This window comes from Medicago sativa, chromosome 8 (genome assembly GCF_051527215.1).
Source record: "Medicago sativa cultivar Bolivia chromosome 8, Bolivia_mono, whole genome shotgun sequence".
NCBI lineage: Eukaryota > Viridiplantae > Streptophyta > Magnoliopsida > Fabales > Fabaceae > Medicago > Medicago sativa.
The window spans coordinates 13,375,364-13,390,653 of record NC_140756.1 but is presented as its reverse complement, the minus strand read 5'-3'; the positions used below and the strand labels follow the sequence as shown (position 1 = coordinate 13,390,653).

At 30.0% G+C, this 15,290-nt stretch overlaps 1 protein-coding gene across 1 annotated transcript; it reads left to right on the top strand.

The window, feature by feature from the left end:
- The first annotated feature begins 10,411 nt into the window (after positions 1 to 10,411).
- Positions 10,412 to 12,038, top strand: LOC146897111 (eukaryotic initiation factor 4A-11-like). The gene is made up of 2 exons (XM_085732398.1): positions 10,412 to 11,205; positions 11,298 to 12,038. Exons 1-2 carry the CDS (start codon positions 10,747 to 10,749, stop codon positions 11,937 to 11,939), a joined length of 1,101 nt encoding a protein of 366 aa, XP_085588524.1. The 5' UTR covers positions 10,412 to 10,746; the 3' UTR covers positions 11,940 to 12,038.
- The last annotated feature ends 3,252 nt before the right edge of the window (positions 12,039 to 15,290 follow it).

The window sequence follows — 15,290 nt, the reverse complement described above, 5'->3', positions numbered from 1 at the left end:
CCCTTAGGTTGGTTATGTAACCTACTGTTTTTTTTTGGGGGTTGCAATTGTAACCTAGTACTTCGAAATACTCGCTCTGTCTCGCAATAATTGTCTCTTTAACATTTTTTCTTTTGCTCAAAATAATTGTCACTTTAGAATAACAATGCAACATTTATTATTTTTTCCATTATTATACCCTTATTTAATGAATTTCATTCAACTTAATTACTCAAATAACTACAATTAATAAGAGCATTTTAGTAAATGATATTAATTTTACCATTGAAATCAACACAATTAATTATTTCCTTAATAATCGTGCACAAAACTTAAACGACTATAATTTAGCGACGGAGGGAATACTTTTTAATGAACTTGGTTGGTACAATAATTCCATTTTGTGTGGCAAGTGGTGACCATATAGATTATATATAAGTTTTTTAAGGAAGATTATATAGAAGTTAGTGTTTTACCTTTTTCTTTCAACCTAATTGACCTTGTTTTCACGTTGATTTAAAAGTTTCTTTTACATCAGAAAAGATTTATCTCTTCTAAAGTGAGTAACTTATTTTTAGTGTAAAATAAATAGTACAAACCATTCAATTTTTTTGGCACAACAACCATTAATATTTTTAGTTTATATTTTACTCATTTTAAAGGATCCTAATCCGAGAGAAAAGTCCAAAGTTTCGGTGCCTCTTACTTTCGTGGGATCATTTTCATCTTCAAGATTTTTGTCTTCTAGATTTTATTCCAAACACAAACATGTGGTGATCCTTTGGGATACTATTCAATAATATGTGGACTCTACTATTTCAAAATCAAGTGTTTTGTATTATCTTTTTTATGAATTGATATTGGTCTTGGATTTGGTAAAAAAGAATTTAGAATTTGAGCACTACACATGATACTGGCGTGGCAAATCCATTGAATAAGAGAGCAATTTTAAAATCTGCAAATATTCCTTATTAGTCTGTGTCGGCTTCAAACAAATTTCCATTCGTTAAAATGATAAAAATGTAAATTTTCAACTAGGGATGGCAAAGCGGGCCGCCCCGCCCCATTTAGGCTCGCCCCGTCTAATCCCGCTAAAAACGAGACGAAACGAGGCGAGTCAAATTTTGTGACCAAGTCCAAAATCTCACCCCGCCCCGTTTAGTGGCGGGCTTGCGAGTTGGCGAGCCGGTCCGCCAAACAAAAACATTTTTTTAACCTTTTTTTTACAACTTAATTGTTACAAAAAAACTATGTTGCTTTTATTGTAAAAAAATATAAAAGAATATGTAGCAAGTAAATTTGTAAAAAACAAGATAATTATCAAATTGTCGAATTCAACATCATAACTAATAGCAAAATAAGGCAAAATGTGCAACATAAAACAAATCATAAAATAAATCCAACAACCAAATTATAAAATAAATCTCAAAATAAATAAACTCAACAACCAAGATAAATCCAAAATCATAAAATATATCTCAAAATATATCTAACAACCAAAATAAATCCAAAAACATAAAATAAAACTCAAAATAACAAATTGAAACACGAGTTAAGCGGGCTGCCCCGCCACGCCTCGTGTCCGTCCCGTTTTCAACGAGTTAAGCGGGCCGGCCCGCCCCGTGACCGCCCCGTATTTTAACGAGACGAGACGAGTCGAGCCAACTATAGAAAGCGAGTTCAAAATTTCGACTCAGCCCGCCAAAAATAGCGGGCCAAACGGGCCGGCCCGGCGGATCAGACCCGTTTTGCCACCCCTATTTTCAACCATAAAAATGATAGCATTTGATGTTTAAAAGTTGCTAAAAAAATGGAAGATACTTATTATGTCTTGATCTGCAACTATTATCTGAACAAAACAGAAACCATCTGCATTTAAATCAACGTAATCTCTCACTAAATATGATTTTTAGAGACTAAAATTAAAATTCATTATGTTTTTAAAGACAAAAAACTAATCTAATGTTTAAATTTTTTGTTTACACACCTTCGTATGGACAATGCATAATATATGTAAGTTATAAAGTACGGGGTTCGAATCCCGACCATAAAAAAAAAACTACCAATGTTATAAAACTAATGTATTCAAAATATACGTGGGTCCTGCCTACCTGAGAATCAATTTTAAAGAATGAGACATACATTGATTTTATTAAAAAAAATTAAAGATTTGTCAAAAAAAAAATATTAAAGAGAGTGTTGAAAAGACAGTGTTATATTTTTTGGTGGTATTATTTAAAAAAATTAAAGATTTGTCAAAAAAAAAATATATTAAAGAGAGTGTTGAAAATACAGTGTTATATTTTTTTGGTGGTGGCGGGGTTTGAACTCCGGACCTTGCATATTTTATGAATTGTCCATATCAACTAAGCTAATCATAGACAAAAAATACAATGCTATTACTTATTAACATTTCTCTTAAATATTTAACTAAGAGGGTGGTGCATTAAGTAAGAGTAAAAACAACATTTACTCAATTTCAGCCATCAAAATCCATTTTTAACACTTCCACGTGTCAATGCCACTCAACCCATAACACCTCATGCAACTTTTCTGAGTTGAGCAAAATTGAAAGTTTCTCTACCTATACTTACTCCATCAAACAAAAACGACAAAATCTAATATTAACATCACCACTTTCAACTGTCTCCTATAACTATTCAATCAAATACTACTATATTAATTTATACAATAAAGTTAGTATTTATTATAATTACAAAACAATATATATCAATACAATGCAACAAGAAATAATAAAAGCAAAACCATTAACCATCAACGATATATACTTATACCTTTCACCACTCTTTAACTTCTCACCTTAAAACACATCCTTAGTTTGAGAATTCCCATCATGGAATTCAGATCCAAATCATGCAAGGATCAAAGTTTGCAGATTGAAAGCTATAGTGGTGGAAGAGTAGCTCCATCAAGCATGCAAGATATGAGAAGTTACAGCACAAACTATGCTGGTAATTCATCAGCTTTTGATCAAAGCAAGGTAGAAAAAAGTAAAAGTAAATTTAGCAAAGCATCAAAAAGTTGGAGCTTCAATGATCCAGAGGTGCAGAGAAAGAAAAGAGTAGCTGGATATAAAGTATATGATGTTGAAGGAAAAGTGAAAGGGTCATTCAAGAAGAGTTTAAGGTGGATCAAGAACACATGCAGCCACTTATGGTGATGATTGATTGATTGGTATAATAGTTGATATATAATAACTTAGTTTCTTTTTTATTTATGTTTTTGTTTTCTGTTCTGATTTACTTATTTTAATTTGGATTCTATAATCTATTTAAATTAAGTTAGAAAAAGTTGAATTTCACTGTTGTATTGAACTTAGTTGATAATTTATAGATGGCATCCCGTGCCTAGTCCATCAAATATTAGGAAGGCATTGTTTATGCATAAATATTTGCTAGTTCCTGAATTTCCTAATCATCAATCAAACTTAAAAAGTATTAATATTATTGAAATGAAAAGATAATTAGATATATGCTATTTTCCATTATCTTTCTATATTTTCAATTATCTTCATCAATATCATTTTTTTTCATTGACTATAGTTGAAGATGTTGGAATTAAACAGAAAAAAGGGGGAGAGATGTGTTTAATGAAATTAGAGAACCTCCTCCCATAACATCATTGTTTAATGTTGGACCAACTCTTTGGACTTATTGGAAATGCAAAACATCAATGAAAAATAAAGTAGAACAACAAGATTGAATTTGAGAGTGTATGTGATGAGATATTTACCTGTAATTTAATTAATTAATTGTCGAGTAAAAAGTCAATTGCCCCTTGAAATTGTAACTTTCGTCAAAAATCTCCATTAATTTTGCAAAACTTCAAAAAACCATCTGAAATTGTCAAACGTCTGTCAATTACCTCCTTCTATTAATTTTATCCATCCAACATGCTGATGTGATCGTTAACTGCCCATGTGGTATTGCCACTTGGTCAGAAAAGTCATGTCACGTCAGAGGGAGTAATTGACTATATTTTTTTTTATTTTTTTTGAAAAAAATCTGATTTTTTTTTCTTTTTCAAAATTAACATTTGTGTCTGACCTTGCAAATACCCCCCTGAAGTTTAACATTTATGTGCAAATACCCCCCTCAAATTTTAAATTTATGTAACAAATATTCCCTCAAATTTATAACTTACATGCAATAATCTCCAAATTTAAAACTTTTTTTTTTGAAGGATCCAGATTTAAAACTTATATGCAAGTTACACCTTGAATCATAAATCTTTGATGGTAAAGTAAAACTTATTCATAATCTATAATTTACAATATCTCTAATAACAATAAAAAAAGAAAAAAGTCACAACTTTAAAATAAAACAAACATAAAAATCACAATTTCAATCACACCACAAACAAAAAAAAATCATTTTTGATGTCAGATGTAAATGCAAGCTCCGTTTCAGATATAGTGTCTTGTATTTTCAACCTTGAAAGGTACACTAATCTCTTTGTTGGATAAGATTGCTCCGAAAACATAGAAATTAATTAAAAGAGAGTGTGAATGAGAAGTTGCATGCCATAAACACAATCCAATGCTCTAATTTGATCAGTTGTTTATATTCAAATAGCACTTCAAATTAATTTGATGAAAATGCAAAAGAAACTTTATTTGCAAAGAATTTGTGAACCTTTGATAAAGATGCCTTAGACACAATTAGCTGTTTGTGCAAATGATTTCTTTGGAGCATAATTTGTGAGAGACTTGATTAATTCTTAATTTCTGTCTGCATAATTATTGCAAGTTTCTTGTGAATGCCTTGGTATATTTTCATAGCAAAATATACCGGGACTATTCTTGTAAATATTTTATGTTTGTTTTATTTTAAAGATGTGATTTTTTTTTCTGTTTTATTGTTATTAGAGATATAGTAAATTAGAATAATTTTTACTTTACCATCAAAGTTTTATGATTCAAGGTGTAACTTGCATATAAGTTTTAAGTTTGGAGAGGATATTTGCATATAAGTTATAAATTTGAGGGGGTATTTACTACATAAATTTTAAATTTGAGGAGAGTATTTGCACATAAATGTTAAATTTCAGGGGGGGTATTTGCAAGGTCAGTGGGTGGCACAAATGTTACTTTTGAAAAGAAAAAAAAAACAGATTTTTTTTTCAAAATAAAAAATAAAGTCAATTACCCCCTCTAACGTGGCATGACTTTTCTGATCATGTGGCGGTGCCACGTGGGCAGTTAACGGCCACATAATCATGTTGGATGGAGGAAATTAACCGAGGGGTAATTGGCAGACGTTTGACAATTTCAGGGGGGTTTGAAGTTTTGCAAAATCAGGGGTGTTTTTTACGAAAGTTACAATTTCGGGGGGGGGGGGGGGGAATTAACTATTTATTCATTAATTGGCAGAGCACAAAATTTACATGTGGTTTTTTTTCCACTAGTCTATACTATATACAAAGAAAACTACCCCTTTCAGCAATTTTGGGTTGGATTTTTCCTTTCCAAATAACACATGTAACAAATAGATAAGATTAAATTTAAATATTAAAATAAAAGTGTAACAAACACAAATGTCCAGTTTTTTCCTTTATCATTTAAAAAATGTAACAAACTAAATAAGTGTATATATACTTACTTTTTTATTATCTCAATTATATCCTTAAACAACAACTTTTTCTATAATAAAGATTGTTGTTGGTGTCATTAAAAAAAGAATTTAGATTATATTTTTTTGTTATATTGTTGGTTTCATTGAATTTGAAATAGATAACCATGATTAGATTGATTTGTTATAATTGAAATTGAAAGCAAAAAACATTTATATTTTTACTTTTAATCAAAATTAAAATTTGCCCACTACTAGGAGCCTTTACTTGTAACATCGAATTCTCTACAATTTTCAATGCTGAAGTTCATGCTTTTCTCCTTGCTTTGGAGTTTGCCGCCCTTAATGGTTGGGGACATGTTTGGTTAGAGAGCGACTCGACAAGTGCTTTGATGGTCTTTAAAAACCGGTCCTTGGTCCCAGTCTTGATCCGGAATCGATGGCATAATGCTTGTAACCAAGGGATTCAAATTATTACTTCTCACATCTTTAGGGAAGGTAACTATTGTGCTGATTTGGTTGCTAATATGGGACACTCGATACAGGGCACAATTTGGTTCTCAGTGTTGCCTCAGACTCTTCAGACCGGAGTGGGATACCTCGCTCTAGGTTCCCGTAGTCAGTTGCTTTCTTTTTATCTGTTTTCTGTTTTTTTTCTGTCTGTTCATTGCTTTTTTAAGGGTTTTGGTCTAGTCACCCCTCTTCTACTCTTTTTCCCCTTTTTTTAAATAAATTTTTTCTCTGAGATTGGCGGCATAGAATGGGGTTCTGCGAGGTGCCAACCTAGTTGGGATGTCGTTGCTTCCCCTTGATGCATGTCCAATCTCCTGGCCTAGCAAAAAAAATCAAAATTAAAATATCATAAAAAAACACCGTTCATAATTTTCAAGCATTAGTGCAATAATGTGCCCGTCTTTTCGCTAGTATACATAAAGGGAATACTTGGTTTTGGGGTGATTTTTTTACTTTCAATTATATCCTTAAATAAGTTTGCCTATAATATTGCAATATTGTTGTTGTCGTCATTAAAAAAGATAAAAATTTATATTATATTTGTTATATTGTTGATGTTATTGAAAAAGATAAGGATTTTTTTTTATTAAAAAAAAGATAAGTATTGTTTGTTACGATATGAGTGCAACATATATATATCTATAATTTTAATCAAAATCAAAATTACATAAAAATTATTGCTCGTAAATTATACATACAAGCGAAAAGACAGACACTCACGTGTCCATCTTTCCGCTCTTTTTATTGCGCTAACATTTGAAAATATTAACAGTGTGTTTTTATGAAATTTTTATTTGGATTAAAACTAAAAATATAAATGTTTGTTACTTTCAAGTTATAATAAACCAAGCTAATCAAGATTATTTATTTCAACGACACTAACAATATAATAAAAAAAACAATCTAAATTCTTTTTTTTAATGACACCAACGACGATCTTTATTATATAAAAAGTTGTTTAAGGGTATAATTAGGACAATGAAAAAATAAGTATAAATATATTCATCTAGTTGTTACACTTTTAAATGATAAAGAAAATAAAAACAGACACATATATATATATATATATATATATATATATATTTATTTATTCTTATCTATATGTTACATATGTTATTTGTATTTAATATTAAGGGCATTTTTGGAAAGAAAAAACAGCCTAAAAGAGCTGAAAGGGTTGTTTTCTTTATATACTAGTTTAGAGACCCGGCGTTGCCCGGGTTAGATATTAAATAAGTTTTATAAGTTTGTGTGCACGAATACACGTGTCAGTATATTAGATTGAATTTATTTAAATTTACAATTATAATAATATCATAAAAATAAATATAAATATAAATATTTCAAAAAAAATTAAAAATAAATATAAATGATGAGATGAATGTCCAATGCAAGAATAAAAAGTGTAGCAAAATCAATAATGAATTAGTCCAAGTGGTAATAGTTTTGGGTCCCTTTAAACATGGACTATTACTTTCCCACCCTATTACCTTCTCCCGCGCCCTGTAAAATTTCCAAAAATGCCCTTGTGCATTCCAGATTTTAAAATTCGGATTCATGTTTACTATTTCGGATTTTATAATCCGGACAATTCTTATGTATAATCAGCCATCAGACTCTCTCACATTTCAACAGTTTTGAGTTTTGCTTTTAAAAACAACAAAAAAACTAAGTAAAAAAATGCTAAAAACCTGTCAAATAAAATCATAAAAATATAAAAATAGTACCAAAAAATTCTAAAAATCAAATAAAACTAATGCAAATTTTTTCAGATTTTTCTGAGAATATGAAAAATTAATAAAAACGAAAAATGGGTCTAAACGATGGAATTTTGGATTTTGAGGGGCGGAGTCCCGTAAGAAGTCCCTTCCACGGGAGTCATGGTCCTTGAATTTTTTCTGACTTTCTTGGGAAGTTTCGGAGCAATCCGATCAAGTAGCCCGAAAACCCGATTTTTGACTAAGAACAGGTAACAATGACCCAAAAACAGAAGGATGAGAGTTAGGAAGATTAATATTGTACCTAAAATGACTATCCATGTGTTGATACAGTTCGGATTATATATATTGAGAATGAATGTGGAAGTGACACGTGACATAAAAAACCGTACTTTATATATATACTATTGATTGATTGATTGATGTGTAGTTTGTTGAGATAAAAAATACTGAGTGCATAAGATCAAAAGTTTGTTGAGATATTTATGTTAAATAAAATATTGGTTTTTAAAAATAGAAAAAATAATAAAAATATTGAGAATGAATGTGGAAGTGACACGTGGCATAAAAAACCTTACTTTATATATATACTATTGATTGATTGATTGATTGATGTGTAGTTTGTTGAGATAAAAAATACTGAGTGCATAAGATCAAAAGTTTGTTGAGATATTTATGTTAAATAAAATATTGGTTTTTAAAAATAGAAAAAATAATAAAAATATTGAGAATGAATGTGGAAGTGACACGTGGCATAAAAAACCTTACTTTATATATATACTATTGATTGATTGATTGATTGATGTGTAGTTTGTTGAGATAAAAAATACTGAGTGCATAAGATCAAAAGTTTGTTGAGATATTTATGTTAAATAAAATATTGGTTTTTAAAAATGGAAAAAATAATAAAAATATTGAGAATGAATGTGGAAGTGACACGTGGCATAAAAAACCTTACTTTATATATATACTATTGATTGATTGATTGATTGATGTGTAGTTTGTTGAGATAAAAAATATTGAGTGCATAAGATCAAAAGTTTGTTGAGATATTTATGTTAAATAAAATATTGGTTTTTAAAAATAGAAAAAATAATAAAAATATTGAGAATGGATGTGGAAGTGACACGTGGCATAAAAAACCTTATTTTATATATATACTATTGATTGATTGATTGATGTGTAGTTTGTTGAGATAAAAAATACTGAGTGCATATCAAAAGTTTGTTGAGATATTTATGTTAAATAAAATAGAAAAAAAAATAAAAATATTGAGAATGAATGTGGAAGTGACATGTGGCATAAAAAACCTTACTTTATATATATACTATTAATTGATTGATTGATGTGTAGTTTGTTGAGATAAAAAATACTGAGTGGATAAGATCAAAAGTTTGTTGAGATATTTATGTTAAATAAAATAGAAAAAAAAATAAAAATATTGAGAATGAATGTGGAAGTGACATGTGGCATAAAAAACCTTACTTTATATATATACTATTGATTGATAGTATAGATTAGCATAATAAAAATAGTGGATAGACGGACACAAAATACCTGTCTGAACGCTTGTACTATATATAAAGGGTTTATGATATTTTGTAATATTTTTTTCGTTATTCTTATTTTACGCTTAATTTAAATTATCCTAACTGCAATTTTATCTTTTGTATTATATATTTAAATATTTAATAAAGAAAAATCAGTTATAGTCCATCTTAATAATAGGAAGTATTCCACTAAAATAGGATATAGTAAACATACACTTGCAACGGAAAAAAAAAGATGGCTAGTTTAACTAATGAATTTTAGAATAAATCTTTTTTAGAATAAATATTTTTTGGATATTTTTGAATAAAAAATATGCTACACCCAAAGCCCATTTATTAGTAATATATATAGATAAAACTTCAATATTAGAAACCCTATACCATTCTCATTATATTCATCGCTCTCTCACAACCACAGTCGTTTGTTTGATTTCATCGCTACTGTTGTCTTTTGTTTGTTTAGCTTTATCCATGTCGACTTCGACTCATTCTCAAGGTATGCTTATCCATTCATAACTTCATTAGCTTTATCGGTTGATATGTTATTTGCATGCATGCTTTTTATCGCTATGCTTTCTTGTAACTTTTTCTTCTGTTTTCACTTTTCACATGGTATGAGAGGATACTTAGTACGTTACATGCAGTTTAACTATTACTTACCATCGTGTTTTCATTATGAGAGGGTAGCAGAACGAGTCCGAGCCGGTAACTCTAGGTTTTTTTTTTTTTTTTGAAAAGATATGTATACGCATGTCATTAAAAAAAATATTAATCTAACAACTAATTAATAATTACTAATATTGAACATTTAAAAAAATCTTCAAAGGTAGTCTAGGCCTAATTAATTAATAACTAGTTACTAAATTAAAGGCTAATACTCGTATAAGCATTGTCACAACATAAATGAATAGGGCACATCACTAAAAAGGAGACGATGGACCAAAGTTAAATAGAGGGACCAAAAAACCAATTCTTGGGGGGTCAAAGGTGCGTTTAAGAATTTATACTTATAGAGATGCATGAGTGCGCTAGTTCTAGTCATGGCAAAACAACAAGATGATAATATCAAACTTCTATGTTGTGGACATAATACAAAGATTAAAAAAAAAAAAGGTGTTGGATGTGGAAATTATGAAAATTGATATGCAACGTTTGTGAGACAATTTTTAATGGCTTTATACTAGAGTGAGAGCACACTTGAAGATGAAATTCAATGCAGTTTTTGTATTTTAAATATATATTTGTGTTTCAATTTTTTTTACTGACTTGAAGAGACATAATCATGTGTGTTATGCTTTTTTTTTTTTTTAAAACAACGTATATGCTACTCTTGCTACACAGTTTTCACACAATCATGTGTGTGATGTTTTTTATTCTGTTTCTGAAGGTTTTGAGATGCCCTCTTCAATCCAGCAAATGGTAATTGCTCCTTTCTGCGAAGGCTTGGATGTGATTTTACAAGATCCGTCTGGAACTGGGATGTCGGCAACATTCTGTATTGGAATTCTGAAGAAGCTTGATTATGGATTTGTTCACTGCCAGGCTGTGGTCTTGACCCCAACCTCGGAGCTAGCTTTAGAGATTAAGGAGGTTATGCAAGATCTTGGTGAAGTCCATGCTGTAAGGATTCATGCTTGCGTCGAGGGGACAAGTGTTCCTAAGGAGGATCATCAGCGCTTTCTCAAAGCTGGTTATAACAGTTACATTGCTGAAGGTACTCCGAGTCACATTATTGTTGGTACTCCGGGGTGTGTGTATGACATGCTGCAGAGGGGGCGTACTCGCCTGGATTGCATAAAGATGTTTGTTATGGATGATGTTGATGAAATGCTTTCACTTGGTTTCAAGGATAAGGTTTGTAACATGCTTGTTTTCCACTGTTTAATTTACTAATTCCGTTGTTTATAAACACATCTTAACAGTTTGAACTTTGATTGATGTTGCAGATTGATGAAATCTTCAAGCTACTTCCCTCCGAAATTCAGGTTGGAGTAATCTCTGCTGCAATGCCACCTGAAGCCCTAGAGATTACTCGGAAGTTCATGAAAAAGCCTGTGACAATTCATGCAAAGCCTGATGAGCTGATCCTTGAGGGTACCAAGCATTTTTATGTCGATGTTAACAAGGAAGAGTGGAAGCTAGAGACATTATGCGACATCTTTGAGCTGACCGTTAAAGATAAATCCATCACTCATTGTATCGTCTTTGTGAATACCATGGACAAAGTGGACTGGCTCACGGACAAGATGCGAGGCAGAGATCATTATGTCATCCATGGTGACAGGGACCAGGACACTATGGATACCATTGAGCGTGAGTTTCTTTTCCAGTCTGGCTCTCCTCAAGTTCTCATTACCACCGACTCTCTGGTTTGCGGTACAGATCTGCATAAAGCGTCTCTGGTCGTAAACTATGATCTCCCAACTGTTCCTGAAAACTATCTTAACCGTATAGGCCTGCGTGGGAAATTTGCCATAAACTTTATGACAGAAGATGAAGCTGGAATGATCATAGATATTCAGAAATTCTACAATATGGTTATAGAGGAGCTGCCATGCAATTTTGAAGATTTGCTTTGCTCTGATTAGTTAGTTTTTGTTCTTATGTAAAGTTATTTGGGATTTTACTTTTGGACAAGTACTGTATCTTTTGATATTTTTGAAACAAAATATATTCTTTTCCATTTATATATTACTCATTACAAATCTGACACATCTGATTTGATGATATTTGGATTCAGATTTTATCAAATTTGTTTGATTAGGAAAAAATTCCTTATCTCTTCCCTATTTCTTTTGTTCAATACTATAATCACTTTGATTTCTAACTGTGTGATCTTATACCTCACTTATATGAATCTAGACTCGAACCAGTAACTTCAAAAACTTGATTTCATTTATGGATTTTATTGATGTATCAAAAGTGTAAAGAAATTCACAATTGGGAGTAATGTGGGACTAATAGTTGGTTCTTTATAATATAGATTCACAATGAGTTTTGGGGAAATTCAAAATTAGAATTATCTTTTTCACAGTCAGTTTAAAAAGATACTGATACAATAATTCAATTCAAGATATAAAACATGTAATATATATGTGCCATTACTTATTTACTTTTTGCTTCAGATTTGAACTTTATGTGAGGTAATGCTATTTTGCTCTCTTTGAACAAGTTTTCCCTAAATATAGGATTTTCTGATTAGATAACTTGTAAAACAAGTTAATAAGTGTTATTGAAAATAACTTCAATTCAAAACTTATCAATTCGAACCAAACCAATTGTCATAAAAAAAAAAAAAAGACGAGTCATTACCAAATTGCAAAATGTTATAATCCTTCACCAAATAGAAAATGTTCTTTAAACTCCGACTATATTGATGATTAAATTGCAGAGTTAACTGATTGAATCTTCCCCATCATAGAAAAAGAGTGACTTTTTCTAAAGGTCAATTTAGATTTAACTATATCAGCCATAGCCTCGAGAAGGAATTTTTTAGGCTTACACCTTTGAATTGAAGATAGGAACCCCAAATAATCAAAAGGTAAATAACCTAAGAAAATCCAAGTATATGGGACAAAGAATCAAGTCTGACTTGAAAAATAGAACCTCCATATATTTTGCATTTTTAAGGACGAATCCTCTCTCAAGGTTGACCTTCTCCATTTCTTAGCTGAAAAGTTTAAGGTTCAGACATATTAGTGGTTAAAATCGCATTATGTATTGTTTGATTTTGATTACCTCACTTAGAAGTCTGCATCTCATCATGTGTTTAAAAGCAATTTCCTATTTTTGTTCCTTTTTGCTGCTTAGGCAGCTTTGGTGTAGTTGTAATTTGTTGGATTGACACTCTTCTCCGGTACACCTTGTGCTTGAGTTTTTTTTTTTTTTTTTTTTATATATGGATGTCCCTTTTTATATAAAACTTTTTTCAAATCTTCAATTGCATTAACTATTCATTGTCTTCATCTTCAATGTTGACTTCAATGTTTCTATTTTGTTAAAATTCGTCAATTGCCCCACAATATATTTAAAATCTGCCATCCTAAATGGACAGGGTTGATGCATCATAAATTTTGTATGAGTCAATGACTTGGTCATATATAACGTAATGATTATATCATTCGTGACTACTCTTAAAACTTTATCTACTAAACATAAAAAAAAAAAAAAAATTCTTTGTCAATCATATCGATCTTTTCTGCTTGTGTGAAGTTTGGAGACATCATAACTTCACCTTTCAATGATTGAGAACACTAATGTTGTGTGGAAACATATTGCGTCTGTCTTTACCTTTTACAACCCAAAATCATTATTTCTGATAAACTTTTTTATGTCCCACTTGAAACCCATGATACTCAGCTGTCTAATTTAATCCTTTGCCCCACTATAGGTCCAATTATTGTGAATAATTATAAACATAAATCACACAAATATACTTAGATGTGAGTGATGCAAAGAAATTACAAGATCTAAGAACACAAGAACAATCTCAAAATTCTCACATTTATCTAGTCACTCAAACCCACATAGAGATCCTAAGAGAAATCAAGAAAGAAAGCTTGATCCTCTCTTTAATGAGATATGATTACCTAAAGTGTATGAAAAGTGTTTCCCAACCCAAGAATCTCACCAAAAAGCAGGCAAGTATCCTTAGTCTATGATTTTCCTAAAAACTCATGGATCTCAATTGACTAATTTAATCATTTGCCTCTATATAGGCGCCAATTGTTATATATATATATATATATATATATATATATATATATATATATATATATATATATATATGAAAAAAATTTCAATGACACCAACAATATAATCTAAATTTTTTCTTTTAATTACACCAACAACGATCTTTATTATAGGAAAAATTGTTTAAGGGAATAATTGGGATAGTGAAAAAGTATAAAAGTATGTATAAATATATTCATCTAGTTTGTTACACTTTTATAATATTTAAATTTATTCTTATCTATTTGTTACATGTGTCATTTTTATTCAAAATTGAGGGCATTTTTGTAAAAAGAAAAAGCAAGCCCAAAAGAGCTGAAAATTGTTATTTTCTTTATATACAGTAAAGATAGTATAAAAGATTTACACATGTTGACGCAATCAAAAGAGTAAAGATCATTTACTTAGTTAACTCAAAAGAGTATATAGACGGGCACATAGTGTCCGTCAACCGCTAGTTACAAATAAAAAGGATAACGGATTTTCGGTTAACTTTTTTTCACTACTCCAATTATACTCTTCAACAAATTTTTATTTTGTTGGTGTCATTAAATATGAATTTATATTGTATTTGTTGTATTATTGGTGTTATTAAAAAAGATATTATTGGGTTTGTTATAATTTGAAAGTCGCAAACATCTATACCTATATTTTTAATAAAAATCAAAATTTCATAAAAAATAAAACACCATTTATAATTTACAAATTTTAGTGTAATGAAAAGAGTAAAATTACGGGCACGTGGTGTCTATCTTTCCGCTAATATATATGAAGGGAATATCTGGTTTTGGGGTGGTTTTTTTTTTTTTACTTTCAATTATATCCTTAAATAAATTTTCCTATCATATTACAATATTCTTGTTGGTGTCATTAAAAAAGATAAGAATTTATATTATATTTATTATATTGTTGATGTCATTGAAAAAAATAAGTATTATTTTTTTATTAAGAAAAAGATAAGTATTGTTTGTTACAATATGAATGTGCAAATATCTATATCTATAATTTTAATCAAAATCAAAATTTTATAAAATTATTGTTATAATTTATACATATTAGCGCAATAAAAATAGTGGATAAACGGACACGAAATGCCCATCTGGACGCTTGTACTCACCAAAAAGGGTTTACGGGACTTTGTAATGTCTTGGTGATCCTTGGTGCATACATTTGCTGAACAAAGTAAAAAGTAAAAGACAGACACTTTG

What these genes read in the sequence shown, in the direction of transcription:
- LOC146897111 (XM_085732398.1), top strand. Translation starts at nt 10,747, where the DNA reads ATGCCCTCTTCAATCCAGCAAATGGTAATTGCTCCTTTCTGCGAAGGC. An exon ending in CACTTGGTTTCAAGGATAAG is followed by an intron (nt 11,206 to 11,297) that starts GTTTGTAACATG and finishes TTGATGTTGCAG; the next exon opens with ATTGATGAAATCTTCAAGCT.